Below are 21636 nucleotides of genomic sequence, written 5' to 3'. Positions count from 1 at the left end.
AACTCTTTCTCTCATCGTTGTCTTTAGACTCTGATTCAATGAGCAAGCCCTGTGTAACAGAGCCCTGAGTTTGTACAGAGTAGAATCCACTATCAACAAGACAGACTGCCTGCTGTATTGGCAGTCCAGTTGAGCAAGGACATAACCACAACTCTCTGTCCTGGCCCACAGGGTCACATAGTAACAAAAATTAGAGCTGCCTTGAGCTCTGAAAATGTGAACAAGCAAGTTTGTCTAAGTAACTAGAATAACTAAGTAAGCATGGAGGTATTGTGAATCCTATGGGTTTGTTATTTTTGTTCAATGTTCAATGATTAAATTGGTTTAGCCAAAATACAAAAACATATAATATGTACAAAATATTTTTGGCTAAGGTTACTTTAAAAGTGTAAGCTGGTCAAATTACTGTTAATTATTATTTATTTATTGGCTTTTAGATTTTTTAAACATTTTTCCTGACAGAAAAGGAAACCATATGAAAAACATCACATTTCCAGTCTTTACAGTCGTGACCAAAAGTTTAGAGAATGACACAAATTCTGTTTTTTATTAAGTTTGTTGCTTCCGTTTTTATTATGGCAATATGCAAATATTCCATAATGTTATGTACAGTGATCAGATGAAAAACAAAGTCCCTGTCACGTCTGCGAGCTGACGGCGGAAGGAAGCGCAGAGACGGGACATACTGCAAACAAGATTTATTAATAAACACAAATCAGTTCAGACGTATGTGTACCTTGTACAGGTACTGACCGCTTGATTCAGTGCCTTGGAGAGAACAAACAGAAGCAGCGGCAGATGGTGGCACTGTACAACTGGTACAGAAATATGTTGTTATAGTGGTACATTTGTGTAACAACATTGGCCCGGTACCCTAACTAGGACAGCCTAACTAAGGTGACTTGAACACTGTCTATGCTTGACTAGGTGACAGTGTAATAAAGTGGACTTAATAATAGACACTGTGTCTGGGATTTTAAAAGAAGGCCAGAGTGATCAGATGTGTTTTCAGTTTAGATTTCATTAAGACTGTATCTGAGTCCCAAACACTGACTGGCAAGCCGTTTCACAACCGCAGAACTCTATAAGAGAAGAATCTGCTCCCAGCTATGACCTTCTGTTCTTTGGGTACCAGTACTGACCCCCACACCCTTCGAATGCAGGGGATATGGCGGATCACAAATAATGCAGGACTAATACTTTGCAGAAATTTAATCTTAATGTAATAAAGTCATGGACAAACGTTTTGCATCATGCATTGAGATCATATTTCTTATCTTTGCAGTATTTCTAAGTTAAAAGATGTCACGTCCATGCGGGCATGACGCGGCGGGTGAACGGAGAGGAGGACGAAGAGTGACGAGGAATGAAGGACGCTTTCACCTGACATCACGAAACCGGGGTTTAATTGGTGAAGCACAAGACAGGGGAGACATCCGAGACGTAGACACTGGTGAACGCGGAACATAACTTTAAAGACCTGACGGCGAACAGAAATTGACAGGGCAGCTTTATACAATTAACACAGGTGAAAACGATTAGGGAACATTACACAGGACAACAATGAAACTGTAACCCCCATTTCGGACCGGATCGTGACAAAAGAATGCTATTCTAGTGATATTACCTACATGCAAATTGAATTATCATACATCTGGCTGCATGAGACCCAAGTACAACAGCTTCTGTCATAACAGGGTTTAACGGAAGGAAGTTGGTTAGTATTCACTGTCTAATGTCCTTCAGACAATTCTCTATTCTGTTCAACTACTGCCTCTCATCTGGCATTGCTGATCAGTAGCGTTGACTGGCTGCCTGTTGTCTTGTTTTTTCTGCAATAAACAATTGTCTACTATAGTTTTCTGTTGCTTGAATTTATCGATCTAATCTTCAGCAAATCCTCCACCACACTACTAAGATAGCATCTAAATCAACAATTTATTGGATCATCAAAAAATTCACAGAGAGAGGTTCAAGTGTTGAGAAGAAGGCTTCAGGGTGGCCAAGAAAGCCCAGCAAGCACCAGAACCGTCTCATAAAGATGAGTCAGTTGCAGGATCGGGTTTCCACCAATGCAAAGCATGTTTAGGAATGGTAGCAGGCAGGAGGGAGTGCATCTGCATGCACAGTGAGGTGAAGACCTTTGGAGGATGGCCTGTTGTCAAGAAGGGTAGCAAAGAAGCCACTTCTCCCCTAGAAAAACATCAAGGACAGACTGATATTCTGCATAAAGGACAAGGTTTGGACTGTAATGACTGGGGTAAAGTCATTTTCTCTGATGAAGCCCTTTATCTGGGCCACCTGAAAAATTGTCCAGAGAAGAAAAGGTGAGTGCTACCATCAGTCCTGTATTGTGCCAACAGGCTGCTTCTCATACAAAGCACTGAGACTCACAATTTTGAACACAGCCATGAATAAAGAATGGTAGCGAAACATCCTCCGACCACAACTTCTCCCCACCATCCAAGTACATTTTGATGAAGAGCAATGCCTTTTCCAGTATGATGGAGCACTGTGCCATAATGTCAAGTGGATCAGGGAGCAAAGCATTGAAATTTTGCATCCATGGCCAGGAAATTCCCTAAATCTTAAACCAAAGAACCGGTGGTGGACATGAAGAGGTCAAAATCTACAATCACCCCAATATCCATCAGGGGAGTGGAGGTGGTGATTGTTCAGGACTATAAGTACCTGGGGGTCCAATTGGACAAAAAACTGGACTGGTCACAGAATGCACTGGCCACATACAGGAAGGGTCAAAGCAGGCTGTACTGCGTAGACTAAGGTTCTTTGGGGTCTGTAACATCATGCTATGATGTTCTATGATTCCATGTTGGCCAGTGCCATCTTCTATGCAGTGGCGTGCTGGGGGAAAGCATGAAAGTAGCTGATAAGAACGAGCTAATCAAGAAGGCTGGCAGTGTGGTGGGAGTAAAATTGGACACGCTGGCAACTGTAGCAGAGCAGAGGATGGTGGGAGAGCTGCAGTCTATTATTGAAAATGCTGATCACCCACTGCACAGTGCTGCAGAGGGTCAGAGGAGTTTTTCAGCAATAGACTAACAAGTTTGAAATGTTCTACGGAACGCCACAGGAAATCCTTCCTTCCCACAGCTTTAACTCACCCCTCTGCCACTCACTCACACAATAAGTGGCCCTCTCTCTCTCTCTACCTTATACTCACTATCTGTAAGTCTGTAAACAACATGGGGATGTGCAACATGATCCTTCTGCTGCTGTTCTTCTGTGCAATATGATCCTACTGCTTTCTCCTGTTGCTGTTTTTTATTGTGCAATAACTCACTTATTGACTCTTAACTTTTTAACTCTTACATAATGTGCAATGCTGCCTTAGCCATTACTACATTACTAATTACTTATTTTTAGTGCTTATTTTTATTTTATTTATTTAAATGAATGTCTGTCTCTCTGTCTCTCTGTGCACTTGTTGTCTGTCAAACACACATTGTATATACACTGTATGTCTTCCTCTCTGTTGTAGTTGTAGTTGTATCAATTTCGCTCGGAATTAATTTCTTAAGTTTTCTGATTCTTATTCTTTCCGGTTGAGTGAGAGCTCAGTATGGAAGCATGAGTTATAGCTGGCATGACTGCAGCCGACAGCAGTCCAATAAAACTTCACCCCGTGCCTCCACTTTCAGTGGACATAATATGTATGACAGTTGAAGTTGTTTCATAGATGGCAGTGTTGGCTTTTCTCTGACTGTTCTTGTGTTTTCTTTGTCTGTGTATCTGACCTTCTCTGATATTTTAGTCACCATGGAAACAGTGTCATGACATGCAACTTGTCCTCATTTCATCTGTGAGCGGCAATCTGCTCGGCCTAACAGACACTCTTCCACATTGCTATAAGTCATGCAATATCTCTTAGTGCCAGTGCTGAATTTTTTAGCACCCCCGGGAGTGTCTTGCACATGGGAGGGGGTTGGTGCATATTCTGTAACATGGACAAATGTGACATGGACCACGCCCCTGTTTTCACTGTAGTAGGTTTAGGTACCTGGTGCTCTTCTGGCCATATGATGACTGACTGCATAAGATCGTCTCTTGATCTCACATCTCAAAGAGTCATAACCACTTTGGCTCTTAGTGGATTTGAACATGCTGCTATCTTTCTCCCTCCCATTATCATTCTTGCTTTGCTTTCTTGCTTTGCGTCTATTGTCTTATACGTTCGGAGACTCCCTCAGCCCTGCTCTCCAAACAAGGAAATCATTTACATTTACATTTATGGCATTTGGCAGACACCGTTATCCAGAGCGACTTCCAACATGCTTTCATGTTAGCATCAATGAAGTAACAAGCTGTCACGTCTACGGACTTACGGGGAAAGGAAGCGCAGAGGTCTGACATGCTGGGATTTATTATAACAAACAATAAAGAAATACAAATAAACAATGGCGCGGTGGCCGAAAACAATTTAACTTAAATAAAGAACATAAACTAACCCGTAGGCGTGTGGCGATTGCCAGAACTCAAAAACATAAAGACATTCAAGGGGGGGGCATTGCCAGACCATCCGGCTAGCCCCTTCTGCGTCCGTTGGGACAAGCAGGCCCTCTTCCTGCCTGTCCCAGCTGGGTCCTCATGCCTACCCGGAGGCTCTATAGCGCTCCACCCCTCTGGAGGCGGACGCAGGCCCATGCCTGGCCCGCCCTCCTCACCGGCTACCGGAGGACCCAGCTCAATCGCTTCCCCACCTACCCTCCCCTCAGGAGGAGTCCCCAACCCGAACTGCACCCCCCCAAAAAAATTATTTGGGGGAGCACCCCCCCCGGCTGGACTTAGGGGTACCTTGGGGCTCGTCCACCTCGCCTTGGACCGGTGCAGTCAGGTTGGGAACTCCCTCCCTGGGGTTCGGCTCTGCTGCTGGGTCACCATCTGGTGGACACAAAGAGGGGAAGTGGGGGCGACATACGGACACATATACCATGCACACACACACAGACAGAGACAGACAGAAGAGAGGGTCGTCTGGCTCCCTCTCTGGGCTCTCCGGGAACTCCTCAGGGGGCACAGCCAGGATCTTGGGAGGAGCGACCTTCTCGTCGCCCACCAGTGCTGGCGCTGGATGTGGTGGAGGGGCAGAGTTCGATCCCTGGCTCAGGCTCTAGCCGATCAAACTCCGCCCTCAGTCTCTGCTGGAAGTCCCGAAAACTCCTGTCTGTCTCTCCCTGCTGCCAGAGGGCTGCGCTCCAGCCCCATGCTGACCCAAGCAGACACGCGAGGATGGTGGTGACCTTATCAGTGTCTGCTGCCCCACTGAAGGGTCCCAGGATAATTGGGCTGTCCCACACGGGGCTGGGCTCGTGGGTGGAGATGGTGGTAGGTGTGTGGTGTGGAGGGGGGTGGACGTCTTCTCCAGCAGGTGTGGGCGCTGGTGCTGCGCTGCCATTTCGCTGGGGAACGTCCGGGCAGAGGGAAGGCGGGTCGGCGACTGGAGCAGGAATGGAGGATTCCCTGCGAGGCAGTCCCGGCAGCGCAGTTGCTGGCTGGCGACCTCCCGTCGCCCTCTTCCACCAGCTTTCCTCACACTGCTGGGAGGGACGTGGGTCTCCACAGACCTCGTGACAATCAAGGATGGGCGCGATGGGCGGAGCCATCCCGGCACCGACTGCCCAAACGGCGTCATCCTGGTCGTCGTCCGTGTCAACCTCATACCCCCGGAAGTCACATGGGTCATCACGGACGCCGCGATGATCTCGGACGCCCACCAAAAATCCACGTCATCATCGCTTTCGTCATCCGTGTCCTCCCACCAGTGACTCCGAGGGTCGTCCACCCTGCGGACATCCTGGACCCATGGCGCGATAAGCTCCCATGGGCAGTACTCTGGCCATTCGGGCTGGAGGCTGCCCACCTCCTCGCTGGAGGAACGCCGCCGTTGTTGCCGCTTCTCACCCCCCTGGAAGTGACGTGGGTCCCCACGGACCTTGCGACGATCGCAGACTGGCGCGATGGGCGGAGCCCAACTCTCGTCTCCCGTGCTCTCGTCGTCGTCCGTGTCATCCCAGTCCACAGGGAGCCTTGCCAGCAGAGCGCAGAGTTCTTGGCTCCACATGCCAAAGATCGTGGGGGTCGCATCTTCTGCGCTCGCTGCCCACGTCACTTCCTCGCTGCTGCCGACACCAACGTCCTCGCTCCGCCCACTCACCCACCGACGTTGTCGCTTCCGGGTTTCGCGGAGTTTCCCGGGGGTGACGTCATCACGGGGCGCCGCGTACCACGGCTTCTCGGGGAGAAAACGCTCCACCAGAATGGGCGGCGCGTCTCTCCCCTGGCGTCCGCGTTTGCCGCGCCGGGCTGCGTCCTTCGCGGCGTTTCTTCTCCTCAGTTTTTTACCTCTGCGCTTTTGGGTGGGTCTCCGGCATTCTGTCACGTCTACGGACTTACGGGGAAAGGAAGCGCAGAGGTCTGACATGCTGGGAAGGGGATTTATTATAACAAACAAAAAAGAAATACAAATAAACAATGGCGCGGTGGCCGAAAACAATTTAATTTAAATAAAGAACATAAACTAACCCGTAGGCGTGTGGCGATTGCCAGAACTCAAAAACATAAAGACATTCACTCAGGGAAGTCAAGTTCAGAATGAGTTCACGAAAATGCCGGAGACCTAGAAGGGGCGGAAACTTCCAGCATTTATGGGGCGTCAGGATTTACATTTACGGCATTTATCAGATGCCCTTATCCAGAGCGACTTACAATCAGTAGTTACAGGGACAGTCCCCCTGGAGCAACTTAGGGTTAAGTGTCTTGCTCAGGGACACAATGGTAGTAAGTGGGATTCGAACCCGGATTTGAGTCAGGTGTGGAGCCCAGCTGCAGGCAATCCTGACACAAGCTCTGGTTCACCAGGACTTAAACCATGAACACAGTCATTTTACTCACTCAGTTGTAGTTTTTCCTTGCATAAGTCAGACTATAAGAAATATTCTCTAAAGAGAAAGGTCTTAAGCTGTGGCTGTGCTGTGCGAAGTTCATTCCACCACCTAGGGGTCAAGACAGAGAAGAGTCTAGATGAGTGTCTTCCTTTAGCGGTGGAGGGACCAGGTGAACAGTACTGGACGTTTGGACAGTGTGAGGTGCAGTGCGAGGCATAATAAGGGCTCTAAGGTAGGATGGTAAAACCCCATGTTTGGATTTGTAGGTCAGCATCAGTATTTTGAATCTGATGCATGCAGCTACTGGGAGCCAGTGGAGGGAGCATAGTAGTGGGGTGGTGTGAACCATTTATGATGTGAGAAATGAAGGGGATTGGTCAGGAGAGATTGTTTAGAATATTGTGGAGGGTACTGGATCCATTGTTCTAGGGCAATCAGAAAATTGTTCTTGGGCAGTCAGCGACCTACACCACCTAAGGGAATTTCACCCAATGGAATCTTTACCATTAGCTCAAATGGTAAGCACAGTTTTGTTTACACAACCAAGGCCTGGACTAAAGCAACTGCCAACTCCTCTACAGTCTGTGGTACATCATGGTGTTGGTGGATGGAACGAGACATGTCCCAGATGTGCTCAACTGGATTCAGGTTTGGAAAATGCTAAATGTGCTGCACAGCGCTGGGCTGTAAGTGTTGCTTCCTAAGTGGACAGTTTCATTTCACAGAAGTGTGATTGACTTGGAGTTACATTGGGGTTAAACTCAGTTTTGTGTTGTTGGGCTGTTAGGCACAGTCTCGTGGTACAATACGTGGTATTATTGATACGCAAGCCACCAGCATTAATACTCTCAAGGACTCCATTTTGCAGCTCTCCACCTCCATGACAGTGTTACAGCGCCAGCTCTCCGGCGCCACCGCCGGTCTTCGCATCGCTCTGCCAGATATGTGGAACAGGGTGGACGGCCGCCCGGACGGGTTATTAGCCACCTTGGATATGATTTTCGAGTGCCATTATGAGACATCTCACGCCAAGGTGGCTCTCTTAACATCTCTCCTGTCCGGGCGTGCACAGGAGTGGGCGGCGGCCCTATACAACGGCAAATCACCCATCTGCAATGATTATTTTCTCTTCTCCAAGGAACTCTGCAAGACTTTCGTCCCAGCCAGCGGCGAGAGGGCTCCGGATTCCCAGCTTCTCCATCTGCGTCAGGGGTCTTTCTCCGTCTGCCACTACGCTTCAGAGTTCCAAACCCTCTCAGCCAAACTCTCTTGGGGAGACGACGCTCTTCACGCTCTCTTCATAGAGGGTCTGGCAGATCACATCCGAGACGAGATGATCGGCAAGGAAGCGCCTCAAACCCTCGATGCGGCGGTGGATCTGACTCTCCTTATAGATCAGGGGATTCTGACACAGCCTTCACCTGCTCAACGTTGGACCAGACCACCTTCCACTCATACGCCGTCTCCGCCTCGTTCTTCTTTTCCCAGCGCGGCCGCTAGCCCAGCGGCCGAGGAACCCATGCAGTTCGGATGACTGCCACAGAGGGCCTCTGCGCATACTGCGGCTCTTCGCAACATCGCCGTCCCCAGTGCCCTCTCCGTCCGGCTCCAGCTCCACGATCCACACATCCTCTGGTCTGAAAACCGCATCCTGGACTGGGGTCCTGCCTGCCACCAGCGCTATCTGCTTCCCAGGATGAGCACGTGCTCCAGAGAGTCCTCAGCCCCCCCTCCCGCCGACGTTGAATCCATCCCAACACCTTATCGTGACCTTGCTGAGGTTTTAAGCAAACAGCGAACCTCCACCCTGCCTCCGCACCATCCATATGACATCGCCATCGACCTCTTACCTGGTGCAGTGCTGCCTTGAGGTTGGCTGTTCTCTCTGTCCCCCGCAGAGAACAGGGTGATGGAGGATTACATTGCGGAGGCCCTCCAACAAGGCTTCATCCGGCCCTCCACCTCCCCTGCGGCCGCTGGGTTTTTCTTCGTGAAGGAGAAGGAGGGGGGCCTCAGCCCCTGCATTGACTACCGGGGGCTGAACAAAGCCACAGTCAAGAACCGGCACCTGCTTCCTCTCCTCTCCACGGCCCTCTCCCAGGCCTCCATCTTCACCAAGCTGGATCTGCGCAGCGCCTACAACCTCGTGCGCATCCGGGAGGGGGATGAGTGGAAGACCGCCTTCCAGGCATTACAAGATGAGTTTGTCACGATCTGGTCCGAAAAGGGGTTACTCCGGTCCGGGATCCAGACCAGAGTTTCATTGTTGTCATGTGTAATGTTCCCTAATCGTTTTCACCTGTGTTAATTGTATAAAGCTGCCCTGTTCGTTTCTGTTCGCTGTCAGGTCTTTGACGTTATGTTCCGTGTTCACCAATGTCAGCGTCTCGGATGTCTCCCCTGTCCTGTGATTGACCATTAAACCCCTGTTTCGTGATGTCAGGTGATAGCGTCCTTCATTCCTCATCACTCTTCGTCCTCCTCTCCGTGCACCCGCCGCGTCATGCCCACATGGACGTGACAGAGTTCAAACGAGAGCAGTCATAATTATGACAATTCTATAACAATGTTCAGTGGGCTGGATTAAAAATACCATTTTAAACTATGGCCCATGGACCATAGTTTGTTGACCCCTGGTATAGATTGATGAAGTCACTCTTTCTCAGGCTTTAAAGAGAAAGCCCCAATAATCACCAATCCATTCAGACATCATCCCCTTCCAAGTCTCTCATCCAAGTACAGATATTATGGCCCTGGACTGTTCATTCTAATATTCAGCAACATATTGTTAATCCATATCTAGATGTTCATTCATTCAAATATTTGATCACTAATGTAAATTAACTTTTGGTATCTGATGTGGAATTGTTACCAAAACTTTATAAAGAGTGACTCTTAAAATCATTGTGATCCTATTCCCTCTTACATTCATACCACTTAGATTAAAAACTGCTCAAATAGTTCCAAAACTAAATGAACACATGATGTTCTTCCAAACTAAACATTCTAAACAATACTGTTCAATAGTGGGTCATGATTTAAACTGGCAACCCTCTGATTATGGGGTTCGCTTCCTTACCTGCTAGGCCACCACTGCCTCTGATCTCTGCCCCTGATAGTCTGATCTCCACATGTGATTGGTCGGTTGGTAGCCACGCCCAGCAGGCTTCAGTTCCATGGACTTGATGGGGCTCACATCTCCCTACACTGATGCTGCTGCTCTTTCGATCATTTCGTTTTAAGTAAGTATGTACAAACCCATTCATCATACTGGACGTTGTTGACTGAAAATATTAACTTTCATTGTCATAGATTTTCACTAAATGTAGTTTTTTTTATGTAGCCTTTGATCAGGGTAAATATTTGTACAACTCATAATGTTACATGATGTTGTTTGTGCCCATGTGTTTTATTTATTATTTGTTTGCTTAATTTCAGATTGTGAAGAATACAACACTAGATCATGAAAACCTTGAAAGCAAAGTTTAAAAAAACAGAAGTAAGAATCGGATGCAACTACTTAAAATTGTTTTGATTTTGATGGGTCTTGTTAAAACAAATTAATAATCTAGAAGAGATAAAGAAAGAAAAGTAGTCTGATATAGTTACTTAGTGTTAGTGTCACTAAGCAGCAGGAGACTAGCAGACAGTTTCTGTAACCTGAGCTGTCCAGTATCTTTAAATAATTCACACACGCACATGCACACACACACACATACACACATTATTTTCCCTGATAGTCATGTTAAAATTATTGCTTCCTCCTTTATCAGATGCAGCAAGTAATAATATTTCAGTATATTTTCATCTATCCTTTTCACTTGTTTTGTTTGAGTTGTTCATGTTTGGAGAATGAGAAATGTTGTCCCAATGTGTGAATGTGACATTTAATTTCAGTATTTGCATGAAAAATTCTGTTCTAGATCAGCTATGGTGCATAAACTTGATCAAAGAAAATTATTAATTTATGTGCTATGAAATTGACCACCTTGAAAGTAAAGCCTTTTTTTTCACTATTCTGACCACTGGTGGCTTGTTCCAGTCAATTTTAGATGGTAGGTTTATATCTACTAACAAAATGTTCCACAAAAGTTCAAATTTTTGTATGTATGTGATTTGATCAGTAAATATCATAATTATTTACATATCAATATGTTTTTTTTTCCAAAAACGTTCTAAAGATTGCTTCCCACAATACAGCAATTATAAAATTTTCAATATATGAAAATTACAATATATATAACATATAAAAAGATGATTATATGGAATCAAAATGGGAACATGGAAAAAAGGGTGAAATACAATGGAGTAGATTGAAGATTCAAGTACAACAGTATACACAGTATACCATGTATTGAAATAATGTTTCACAATGACCCCCAATAGTGCAATCATAAGAGAAAGAAAAATATATGTATATATACTAAACTAAACTATAGTAACTAAAACGAGTTAAATACTGTGCAGATCTCTATAAGAGAAAAGTGAAACTTTTCTGTACAATGAAGAGGACAAACAGGACAACATCATGTAGGTTGCTTGTAAGTGGATATGTTGGATATTTCAAGCAGGACACATAAGACAAGACAAAACATGTGCTAAACGAATTGAGATGTGCAAAATGGTCAATATGTTATCAGGTGCATAAGGCTGGAAGTGTACTGTTGTTTATCCGTTTTTTGGTGATGGTAGTGCATTGAGTGAATTGAAGGATTAGTGAAGGAGATAAGCTTCCATGGCTTTTCAAAATTGCTTTGGCTGAAATTGTCATATGATCAGGTTCATGTGACCCGGAGATCGCGGAAGTGAGTGAAGCACTGTGTATTTAACTATCAAAAGGATAGCAAAAGAGTTCAGATGACTTAAGAAATGTGCAGCTAATGCTAGTTAACCCAGAAAGAAAGACAGCAGTTAACAAACCAAATGCAATTAAACAATATGGATTTAACAATATCAAAATACAAAATATAAAGTTAAATAGTAATAGTAAAAGGTACATAGTAAATATAGTAAATAGTAAAAAAGTTAATTTAAGTGTAATCAAATCAAATTACAAATACCAGCAAATACCTCCTAAATTACTGTCTAAAATATACAATAATTTTCCCAAAATAGATGATTCATAATCCCCTCTTCTATGTCAGGATCTATGTCAGATTGGACTATAATATCTGGTCCCAGATATGTTTTGAAAACCTTTAAATTGACTAGAAAAAGTAACATGTAACATGTAACAATGACCCAGCGGTGAACAGACACGAACAGGACAGCTTTATACAATCAGACACGGGTGAAAACGATCAAGAAACATTACACAGGATGAATGTGAAACTCCGGTCTGGATCCCGGACCTAGAGTAACCCCTTCCAGAACGGATCATGACAGCACGACGCCTGGAGTGCCAACCCAAGTCCACGAAGGGGGGAACGAAGTCCATATCTGAGTCTTTTTGAACATGAATGGAAGATGAGATGATATGAAGATGAACAAATTAAAAATGACTGATGGAGCATTCAAGATGGATAAGCGGCGGTAGTCCTGCAAGGACGGCTTCAGCCCCGTGTTGTACCAGCACCTTGTCTGTCATCTGCAGGCGCCCGCCACTCCAGTCAGTCTCTGGCTCGCCCAGCTGAATGGCCGCTTCAAGGCCACCAATCATAGGAATGTGGGGCAGGCATCCTTAACTATCCTGAAAACACAGTATGTGTGTCGGGAACATGAAGCAAACACTGGCCAAATCTGGTCGAGTGGTATAAAAATGATCGTAAAAACTCTGGCGGCCTAGAGAGTACAGTCCCTGACAAAGTTTTGTCGCTTGTGTACAAATTGACCTCAAGTGGCAGTGAAATATATTTCTAATCAAGATTTTTTTTTACAAGAAAAGGCTCATTTTACTCCCAACAGCTTTTGTAATGTTTCAATGCAAAACTAAACTGTCAAAAAGTATTCTAATATTCAAAGCTTGTTAAAGCCCATTGAGTCATAAGACGTTGTCGCTTTGTCCTATGAGCTTCACTTGTGACTAATAATGGATCAATTATGTCTCAGGTGTGTACAGACCATTTCCTGCTCATTGTAGCAAATCAAAGCATCCACACAGTGGATGGGATGTTTAGTTTAATTTTTGAATTTTTGAAGAATACTGTTTTGAACTAAGACATCACAATAATGTCAGAGTTGGATTTTTTTTTACACTCAGTATCGTTGTTCACTGTTTATATTTGAATAAAGGTTTTGACATGCAAATTGGAAGAGACCAAACATTTTTCTGCAGGCAAATCACAGGAGTCCGAAACCTCTTTTATTTGACAACATTTCTGGCATGCATTGTGATGCATCAATATCTAGAATCTGATAACCGTAATCTTAATCGAATCGTGAGACCAGTGAAGGTCCACACCTTTAGTGAGGATGGGCTGTTTTCTTTTTTTTCCCATCCCATCGAGACTAAATAAAGTAGAGACCAAGACAAGACAGAGACCAAATAGCATCGAGACCAAGACCAAAGAAAATTACCTAGACCAGTCTCAAGATCTACAAAACTCCCAAAGCCGCTTTGTAGGTGCTCATATTGCCGGTGATGATATCAATGGTCTGGGCGTTCACTGCAGCCTGGATCAATCCGCAAACTTGAGTCCTAGTCATTGAGTGCATCCTGCAGTGTGGGCTGACCATGGTTGCACCTCCCTCTTGTCCAGAGGTTCACGACCAAAGCTTTATTGATATTCTTGCATTATGGAAAAGATTTCCCAAATGCTTGCTGGGAAACAGATTTGTAGCCCTGCTTGTATTGTCTAATGTGTTGAATCATCATAACTTGTGTGCTGCTTCCGGGTGTTTGTTTTGAAACAGCCACAACACATCGTGGAACTCAGACAAAGTCATGTCTGTGTCCATGTAGGGAGACCACCATGGTGATGACTGAGGTGAAGTTTACTGATGTAAAATGGACTACACTTTATGCTGAGATATTCCAGATTGCACTTAGAATTTGTGGGTTCTTAGGAGGGGCCGAGCCAACTCCAGCTGCTTTTTGGCCTCTTATTTTAAAGTATGGTGAGAGCAAATATTGTTTTGTGTGTCTCCATGTTGGCTGAATGTGTGAATATTTGCACATGTATGTAAGAGCATGTTCTTAAAACTTAAAAAGACGTTCTAGGAAAAACACGTTCTAAGAATTTCTGTGCGGTAAATGAAAAAACGTATACTTGTTACAATGACAATAAAGATATTCTGATTCTTCTGATCATTTCTAAGCATGAAAAATACCATGCATGGCATGTGAACTTGTGTAAATGCATGTGTCTCAATGTGTGAGGCCTGGTATAGTGGTGCTTGTTACAGGCGTGACTGGTGGAAAAAAAGGAAAGATACACAAGACAAAGTGAAATGCTAACATTGTCTAACACCAACATGACCACTTATAACCACTGTATCTATTTGTACAAGCCAAAGCTCTGCCTAAATGCCTGTTTGTTCTGCAGAGCATTCCCCCTATGCTCTTACCCTGTCATATATTAGTTATTTCCTGTTTGGCATGCTATAATATGTGTGCACAACGTAATAACCTTTCAGTTTTAAATGCGAAATGAGTCATTTCCACAGTGAGCAAAGTCAGTCCTTGTGCTGGTATTACGATGTCATGTTCGTACCCTTAAGAACAAGAAGTATATATACTTTCATAATTTCAATAATAATATTTTTCCCTGTTTTTCTAACAGAGTCAGGACTGGAGTAAGAGTGATGAGAAGTTACTTCAAGCGGTGGAACAGAATGAGCCAGAAAAAGTACTTGCTTTAATCACTAAGAAGGGGCTTTGTCCATCTAAACTAGATGCAGAAGGGAAATCAGCGTGAGTCATAACCCAATATGATGAGTGGTAACAAGTTATACTTTGTCAACTTATTAAATGTTCAAAGATATGATTATGTAATATTCAAATTCCTAGATTTCACCTCTCTGTATCACGAGGGCATCTGGACTGTCTGGAGGTTATATTGGCAAATGGTGTGGATATACATGTCACTGATGGCACTGGTAAGAAAAATTCAACCCATAGTCTGAACTGTTCTTTATCTGAGTTCTGCCTAGACCACACCATCCTCTTTGTTGTCCTTTGGCTGAGGGCACAGTTTATGACATGACCTTCCTCATGGATCATTCAAGCCTGTTGAGTCTGAGTTTTATGCAAGAATTTCACTTTTAACATTTAATAACTAAGCTTTCCTCTTACATTTCCTACTTAACAAATTAAAGCATGGTTAAATACAGTACATCCATACAATGTCTCCTTGAGGGTTTAACATTATACTTTATCAAAACCATTGCAACAATTGTGGAGAGTAGGTTTGGTGAGTGTTTCGCACTCCAGTAGTATACAAACTGAAGGGTATCACTTTTTGTGTGCATAATGTGTCATTTCACTTCTGTCTTCCAGTATTTGTTTGGAAGGAAAAACTGTTTAATGTAAATTTTGCTTGTCCACTGGAGCCTGGTGGGTTTTCTTTTTAAGGGTGATGTGAGGGGGGATGGCATGATGGCTGTAGAAGTTAGTAGAAGTTAGCGATACAGAGGAACTGTTTGATGTTGCTTTATGCTGGTCTCCAAGAAGGAGGTGTGGGTTGAAAAAAAAGAAGTTGTGGCTGGTGACATGAATGGGCATATGATGCTGCTGGTATCAATGCCTTGATGTATTTGGCCATGGCTTTGGTTTCTGAGTTGAGGTAGAGTTGCCCCCCTTGACGGGGTAATGCCAGGCAGGAGGTCAATGGTTTGGTCATAGGAGTAATGCGAAGGTAACATGGTGCACCTGAGCCAGATCCTTGTTAAAGATTTTAGCTAGGTTGTATTACTCAGGGTGTCATGATCCGGTCCGAAAGGGATCTGGACCAGAGTTTCACTGTTATGTGAAATGTTCCCTAATCGTTTTCACCTGTGTCAAATGTATAATGCTGCCCTGTTCGTTTCTGTTCACCGTCAGGTCTTAAAAGTTATGTTCCATGTTCACCAGTGTCTCGGATGTCTCTTCTGTCTTAAACCCCGGTTTCATGATGTCAGCGATTGTGTCCTTCCTTCTTCATCTTCTCGTCACCTCTCCGTCCTCCTCTCCATTCACCTGCTTCGTCATGCCCGCATGGTTGTGACACAGGGGGAATAAACTATGGGTCCTGTTCGTGCTTTTATTACTGCTCAAAAGTCCTGTTTAGCTGTGCACTCTACCCACTAGGGACATGTCTACCACTATCAAGCAGTACTTCTTTTCTTAATTGCAAAGGGACTGGCACATCTCTTCTCTGAGCATCTCCCATGGATGTTGTCTGGTTGTTGTCAGCCTTTCGTATGTTAACTCAGCAAAGAGTTTTCCTTATTTTGGCTGTGGTTAGGCATAATACCTGATCAGTGGGAGGAGTGTTAGATTTCTTTGCTGTTACATTGTCCTTTGCATCAAACCGTGTATAAAAGTAATTCAGTGACTGCTCAGATGGCCTGCCATATGCGCCATGTGTATCTGCTGTCCTGAAAGTGGCTGATTTTCTGCCCGTGTGCACGTTTTGCTGCTCTAATGGCAGTTGCTGTTCTTAGGGCCACTTTTTAATTCTTCCTGAAATCACGCAACAGGGAACACTCTTTATGTGGATCCCTATGGGACTGCTTTTTTATATTAGATAATGTCTTATTTGCATACAGAGCATTCAGAAAGTATTCACAGTCCATCACTTTTGCCACATTTTATTATGTTACAGCCTTGTCCGAGACACTTGGGATTACAGCATCACAATACCATAAGCTTGGCACACCTATCCTTGGCCATTTTGGCCCATTGCTCTTTGCAGCACCTCATAATCTCCATCAAGTTGCATGGGAAGTATTGGTGCACAACAATTTTCAGATCTCTCCAGAGAGAGAGATCTCTCCAATTCAATCAGATTCAAGTCTGGTCTCTGGTGTGGCAACTCAAGGACATTCACGGAGTTGTCCTGAAGCCACTCCTTTCCTTGGTTCTGTGCTTAGGGCTGTCATCCTGCTGAAAGATGAACTGTCACCCCAGTCTGAGTTCAAGAACGTTCTCAAGCAGGTTTTCCATCCAGGATGTCTCTGCATTTATCTATTCTGACTAGTCTCTCAGTTCCTGCAGCTGAAAAACATGCCAACACCATGCTTCTCCTCTGTCCACAGAGGACCTCTGGAGCTCTGACTGAGTGGTCACCTCCCTGACTAAGTCTTTTCTCCCCAAATCGCTCAGTTTAAGTGGCCGGCCAGCTCTAGGAAGAGTACAGGGGCTTTTTGACTTTTTCCACTTATGGATGATTGAGGCTACTGGGCCTTAGATAAACAGGTGTGGGCCTTACTGTTTTTTCCACAGGTGGACTCCAGTTCAGATGCAGAAAAATCAAGGATGATCAGGGGAAACTGGATGCACCTGAGTTCAATTTTGATGTTCATGGTAAAGGCTGTGAATACTTATGTACAGATGCTTTCTCAGTTTAATTTTCCAAAGCCTGAAGTAAACATTTCACCTTGTCATTGCGTTGTGTTGTGTTTAGAATTCTGAGAATTTTTTTGTATTTATTTTTGTATTTGTAGATTTATTAATAATATAATAAACAATTATAATGAATCACTATAAATCCTGAATCACTCAGGTGTCCTTGCTCCCTGGGCTTCTTTCATAAGTTGATGGGTTAAAAGCAGAGGAAATATTTCATTGTGAGCACTGTGTGCTGTGCTGCAGTGTATCGTGATGACTATTTTTACACTTACATGGAGAAAATAACTGTATTGATGTTTAAGGTGAAAAAAAAAAAGTTTTATTGTTTTGGCCTAAGAAATCTATGAAGCCCAAATGGACCCAAAATGACAAGTTTGAGTCCAAATAGATTTTTGTCCACTAATATATCATATTTTTTAATAGTCAAAAGGCTTTTTACTAAAAACTGGCTATTTTCAACATCTTCTAAAGTTCATTTCAATTGGCTGATATCACTTTTTTGTAGGTGGACATTACATTTTCTTCTTCATTTTTTCATTTTCTCCTACTCATGAAACAAAAGTATCCCAACCTGTGTGCATTGACCTGGACCTGCATTTTTGATCTAACTATTTCTTTAAGATGACTTAAGAATCAAGTCAAAGCACATATCCACAATGACAGATGAGCATATTGTGTCATGTCTAGGACTTGCAATTAGCTCTTATTGAACTGACTACAAGAAACTGTGTACTGTAGTTTCCTATCTGTGTGTTCAGCAATCATTCCAGGTTTATTTTTGTTATTATAAATCCTATATTTTCACAATGTCATCCCTCATCCCTTACCTCACTTGACAAGACTACAAGAGCAAGGAGACAAGAGCCCCCCTCAAACAGTACTCAAGTAATGCCGATCGGGGTTGATGGCATGTGGTGACATTGCTGGTGCATGGTGTCATATTGACACATCCTCCGTGTGTTGCTGTTGTGGTCTCCTGATTGCTCACTCATGAGTTTTCATCCAGCAATGACTAATATACATTTCTGGAGCTGATCCGGCAATAAAGTTTACTTTCACTTTTGGTTGGCGAAATCAACAAAGACACAGTGCAGCTCCTTCTGACCTTTAATTAACCTTGTTCTTTAACCTTGTCAAATATATTACATGGAGTATTTTAACCTTGTTTTTATTTGTCAACAATATTACATGCTACATATTTTGTTATAGTTATCTTCACACGAGCAGAATTTATGTTGTGTCTCCTTTGTCTTGCAAAACTTTTAATTTAACTATTTTTATTATTTATTATTAAACAATTAGTAATTACATGGCAAATCCCCAGAGCAACCTAGGGTTAAGTGTCTTGCTCAGGGACACAATGGTAGTAAGTGGTGTAAGTCTACACCACTGTGAGTGAGGTGAAAACAACCTGGAGGATAATTATGTGGGCACAAGCCAACTTCCCTCATATTGACAAAGTTCTGTGGATGCAGAATGAAACGACTCTACCTTAAAGAAAGAAAGTCCAGTTGCCATGACTCAACTTTCAGACAAATTCATGTCTGGATGTCTGAGAATCTTCATAGACATAAGTGGTGTAGACAAATGTTAACAAGTTTATTATATGAATGGTTGAATATTATGGGTTTCATGGTTTCATGAACACAAGATTCCTCATACGCATTGCAGGTGAGTGGATGTCTCCCATGAAGCTCCGCTAAGCTAAAATAAACAGTTAACAGAAGTTAGCGCAAACCAAAACAATAAACCAATACAAATAAACAACGGAGCGGTGGCCAAAACAATTTAAACAAAGGGGAGTATGTTCTCCCCTTTGTTTAAATTGTTTTGGCCACCGCGCCGTTGTTTATTGTTTATTTTATAATAAAACCCTGTTCCTAGAATGTCAGAACTCTGCGCTTCCTTTCCCTGTAAGTCCGTAGTCATGACAAAAAGAGATACTAAGTCTTTGCAGGTTTGCGCTAACTTCTGTTAACCGGCCCGCAGGCGTGTGGTGATTGCCAGAACTCAAAATATACACTTTTACCAAAAACAGGTCAAGTTCGTGCAGAGAGTCCATGAAAATGCCGTCCCTTCCGAAGGGGTGGAAAACTAGGGTATTTAAGCGCTGTCAGGATTGGCCACCGGTGATTAGCACAGCTGCAGTCAATCCTGACAGAGCCCCCCCTCCAATGGCTACGTCCTCGGAGCCCCAGCAGTACCATCAGTGGAGGTGCTGGGGCGGACGGCGGCAACCACAGGGCTCCTGCCCTGCTGTAACCTCCCCTTGGAGGACCCGGACCCTCTGCCTGGCTCCCCGGCGTGGTCCCGCTTGGCTGCCCTGGACCCTCGGACCTGCACAGAAAAATCAGGGCCGATCCGTGCGGGCCCTGTCTCCACACGTCCCCTCTGACACGTCTTGTGTCACCCCCTGCACCGTGCAGGGAGATTGTTCCGGAGCCTCCGGCGACCGTTCCAGGCACCCCAGGCTGGTGCCTTCTGGGACTATGCAGCCCCTCTCGCTGCACGGCCTTGGTGCCAAGGTGGGGGCATTGCCAGACCATCCGGCTAGCCCCTTCTGCGTCCATTGGGACAAGCAGGCCCTCTTCCTGCATGTCCCAGCTGGGTCCTCATGCCTACCCGGGGGCTGCATGGTGCTCCACCCCTCTGGAGGCGGACGCAGGCCCATGCCTGGGCAACCCTCCTAACTGGCTACCGGAGGACCCAAAAATTCTTTGGGGGAGCACCCCCCCCGTCTGGACTTAGGGGTACCTTGGGGCTTGTCCACCTTGCCTTGGACCAGCACATTCGGGTCAGGAACCTCCTCCCTGGCGTTCGGCTCAACGGCTGGGTCGCCATCTGGTGGACACAAAGAGGGGAAGTGGGGGCGACATACGGACACAACTGCCACGCACACACACACACACAGACAGAGATAGACAGAAGAGAGGGTCATCTGGTTCCCTCTCTGAGCACTCCGGGACCTCCTCAGGGGGTCCAGCCAGGATCTCGGGAGGCGCGACGTTCTTGTCACTCGCCAGTACTGGTCCTTCTTGCCCCAGATCCTGACTGGCGCTGGATGTGGTGGAGGGGCAGAGTTCGATCCCTGGCTCTGGCCGATCAAACTCCGCCCTCAGTTTCTGCAGGAAGTCCCGAAAACTCCTTCTGTCTGTCTCTTCCTGCTGTCAGAGGGCTGTGCACCAGCCCCATGCTGATCCCGGGACCCTTGGGCTGTCCCACACGGGGCTGGGCACGTCGCTGGAGATGTTGGTGGGCGTGTGGCGTGGGGGGTGGTGGATGTCTTCTCCAGCATGCAGGGCCGCTGGTGATGCGCTGCCGTTCAGCTGGGCAGAGGGAAGGCGGGTCGGCAACTGGAGCTGGGAGGGCATCTTGCCTGTGAGGCAGTTCCGGCAGTGCAGTTGCTGGCTGGCGACCTCCTGTCGCCCTGTTCCACCAGCTTACCCCCGCATCATTGTCCTCCTCCTCACTGTTGTCGCACCTCTGGGAGTGACGTGGGTGACCACGGACCTCGCGACAATCATGGACGGGCACGATGGGCGGAGTCATCCCGGCACCGACTGCCCACGTAGTACGTGTCGACCTCGTACCCTCGGAAGTCACGTGGGTCTTCACGGATGTCGCGACAATCTCGGACGTACACACTGGGTGGAGCCATCCTGGCCCCGACCGCCCAACGAAAATTCACGTCATCGCCGGTTTCGTCATCAGTGTCCTCCCACCAGTGACTCCGAGGGTCGTCCACCCTGCGGTCATCCTGGACCCAGGGTGCGATCAACTCCCATGGGCAGTACTCTGGCCATTCGGGCTGGAGCCTGCCCACCTCCTCGCTGGAGGGACGCCGCCGTTGTCGCTTCTCACCCCCCTGGAAGTGATGTGGTGGCCGAAAACAATTTAACTTAAATAAAGAACATAAACTAACCCGTAGGCGTGTGCCGATTGCCAGAACTCAAATTACAAACATACACACGGTTGCCAAATGAAGTTCACGAAAATGCCGGAGATCTGGAATGGGCTGAAATATCTGGTATTTATGCGCCGTCAGGATTGGTCACCGGTGTTGAGCACAGCTGCAGTAAACCCTGACACTTTTCAGGACAAGCAGACAACAAAGTATTTCTTTTTCTTTATGTTGTGACACTCACATTAGCCAATCATACATTACAATAAACATGGGCACACTTCTACTATGAAAAAATGCATCAGAGAATTTAAATGTACAAAACATAATTACAGCATTTA

The 21636-nt window shown here is 45.4% G+C and overlaps 1 protein-coding gene across 1 annotated transcript in view; it reads left to right on the top strand.

The window, feature by feature from the left end:
- Window positions 1-10084: 10084 nt before the first annotated feature.
- Window positions 10085-21636, top strand: part of ankrd24 (ankyrin repeat domain 24) — a 67947-nt gene continuing 56395 nt past the window's right edge. Inside the window, 4 exon segments of the mRNA XM_029001242.1 lie at window positions 10085-10147; window positions 10344-10404; window positions 14627-14757; window positions 14854-14942. Coding sequence (XP_028857075.1) covers window positions 10369-10404; window positions 14627-14757; window positions 14854-14942 — 256 coding nt within the window. The 5' untranslated portion in view covers window positions 10085-10147; window positions 10344-10368.

This window comes from Denticeps clupeoides, chromosome 13, assembly GCF_900700375.1.
Source record: "Denticeps clupeoides chromosome 13, fDenClu1.1, whole genome shotgun sequence".
Classification (NCBI taxonomy): domain Eukaryota; kingdom Metazoa; phylum Chordata; class Actinopteri; order Clupeiformes; family Denticipitidae; genus Denticeps; species Denticeps clupeoides.
This window is presented reverse-complemented; position numbering and strand designations above follow the sequence as displayed.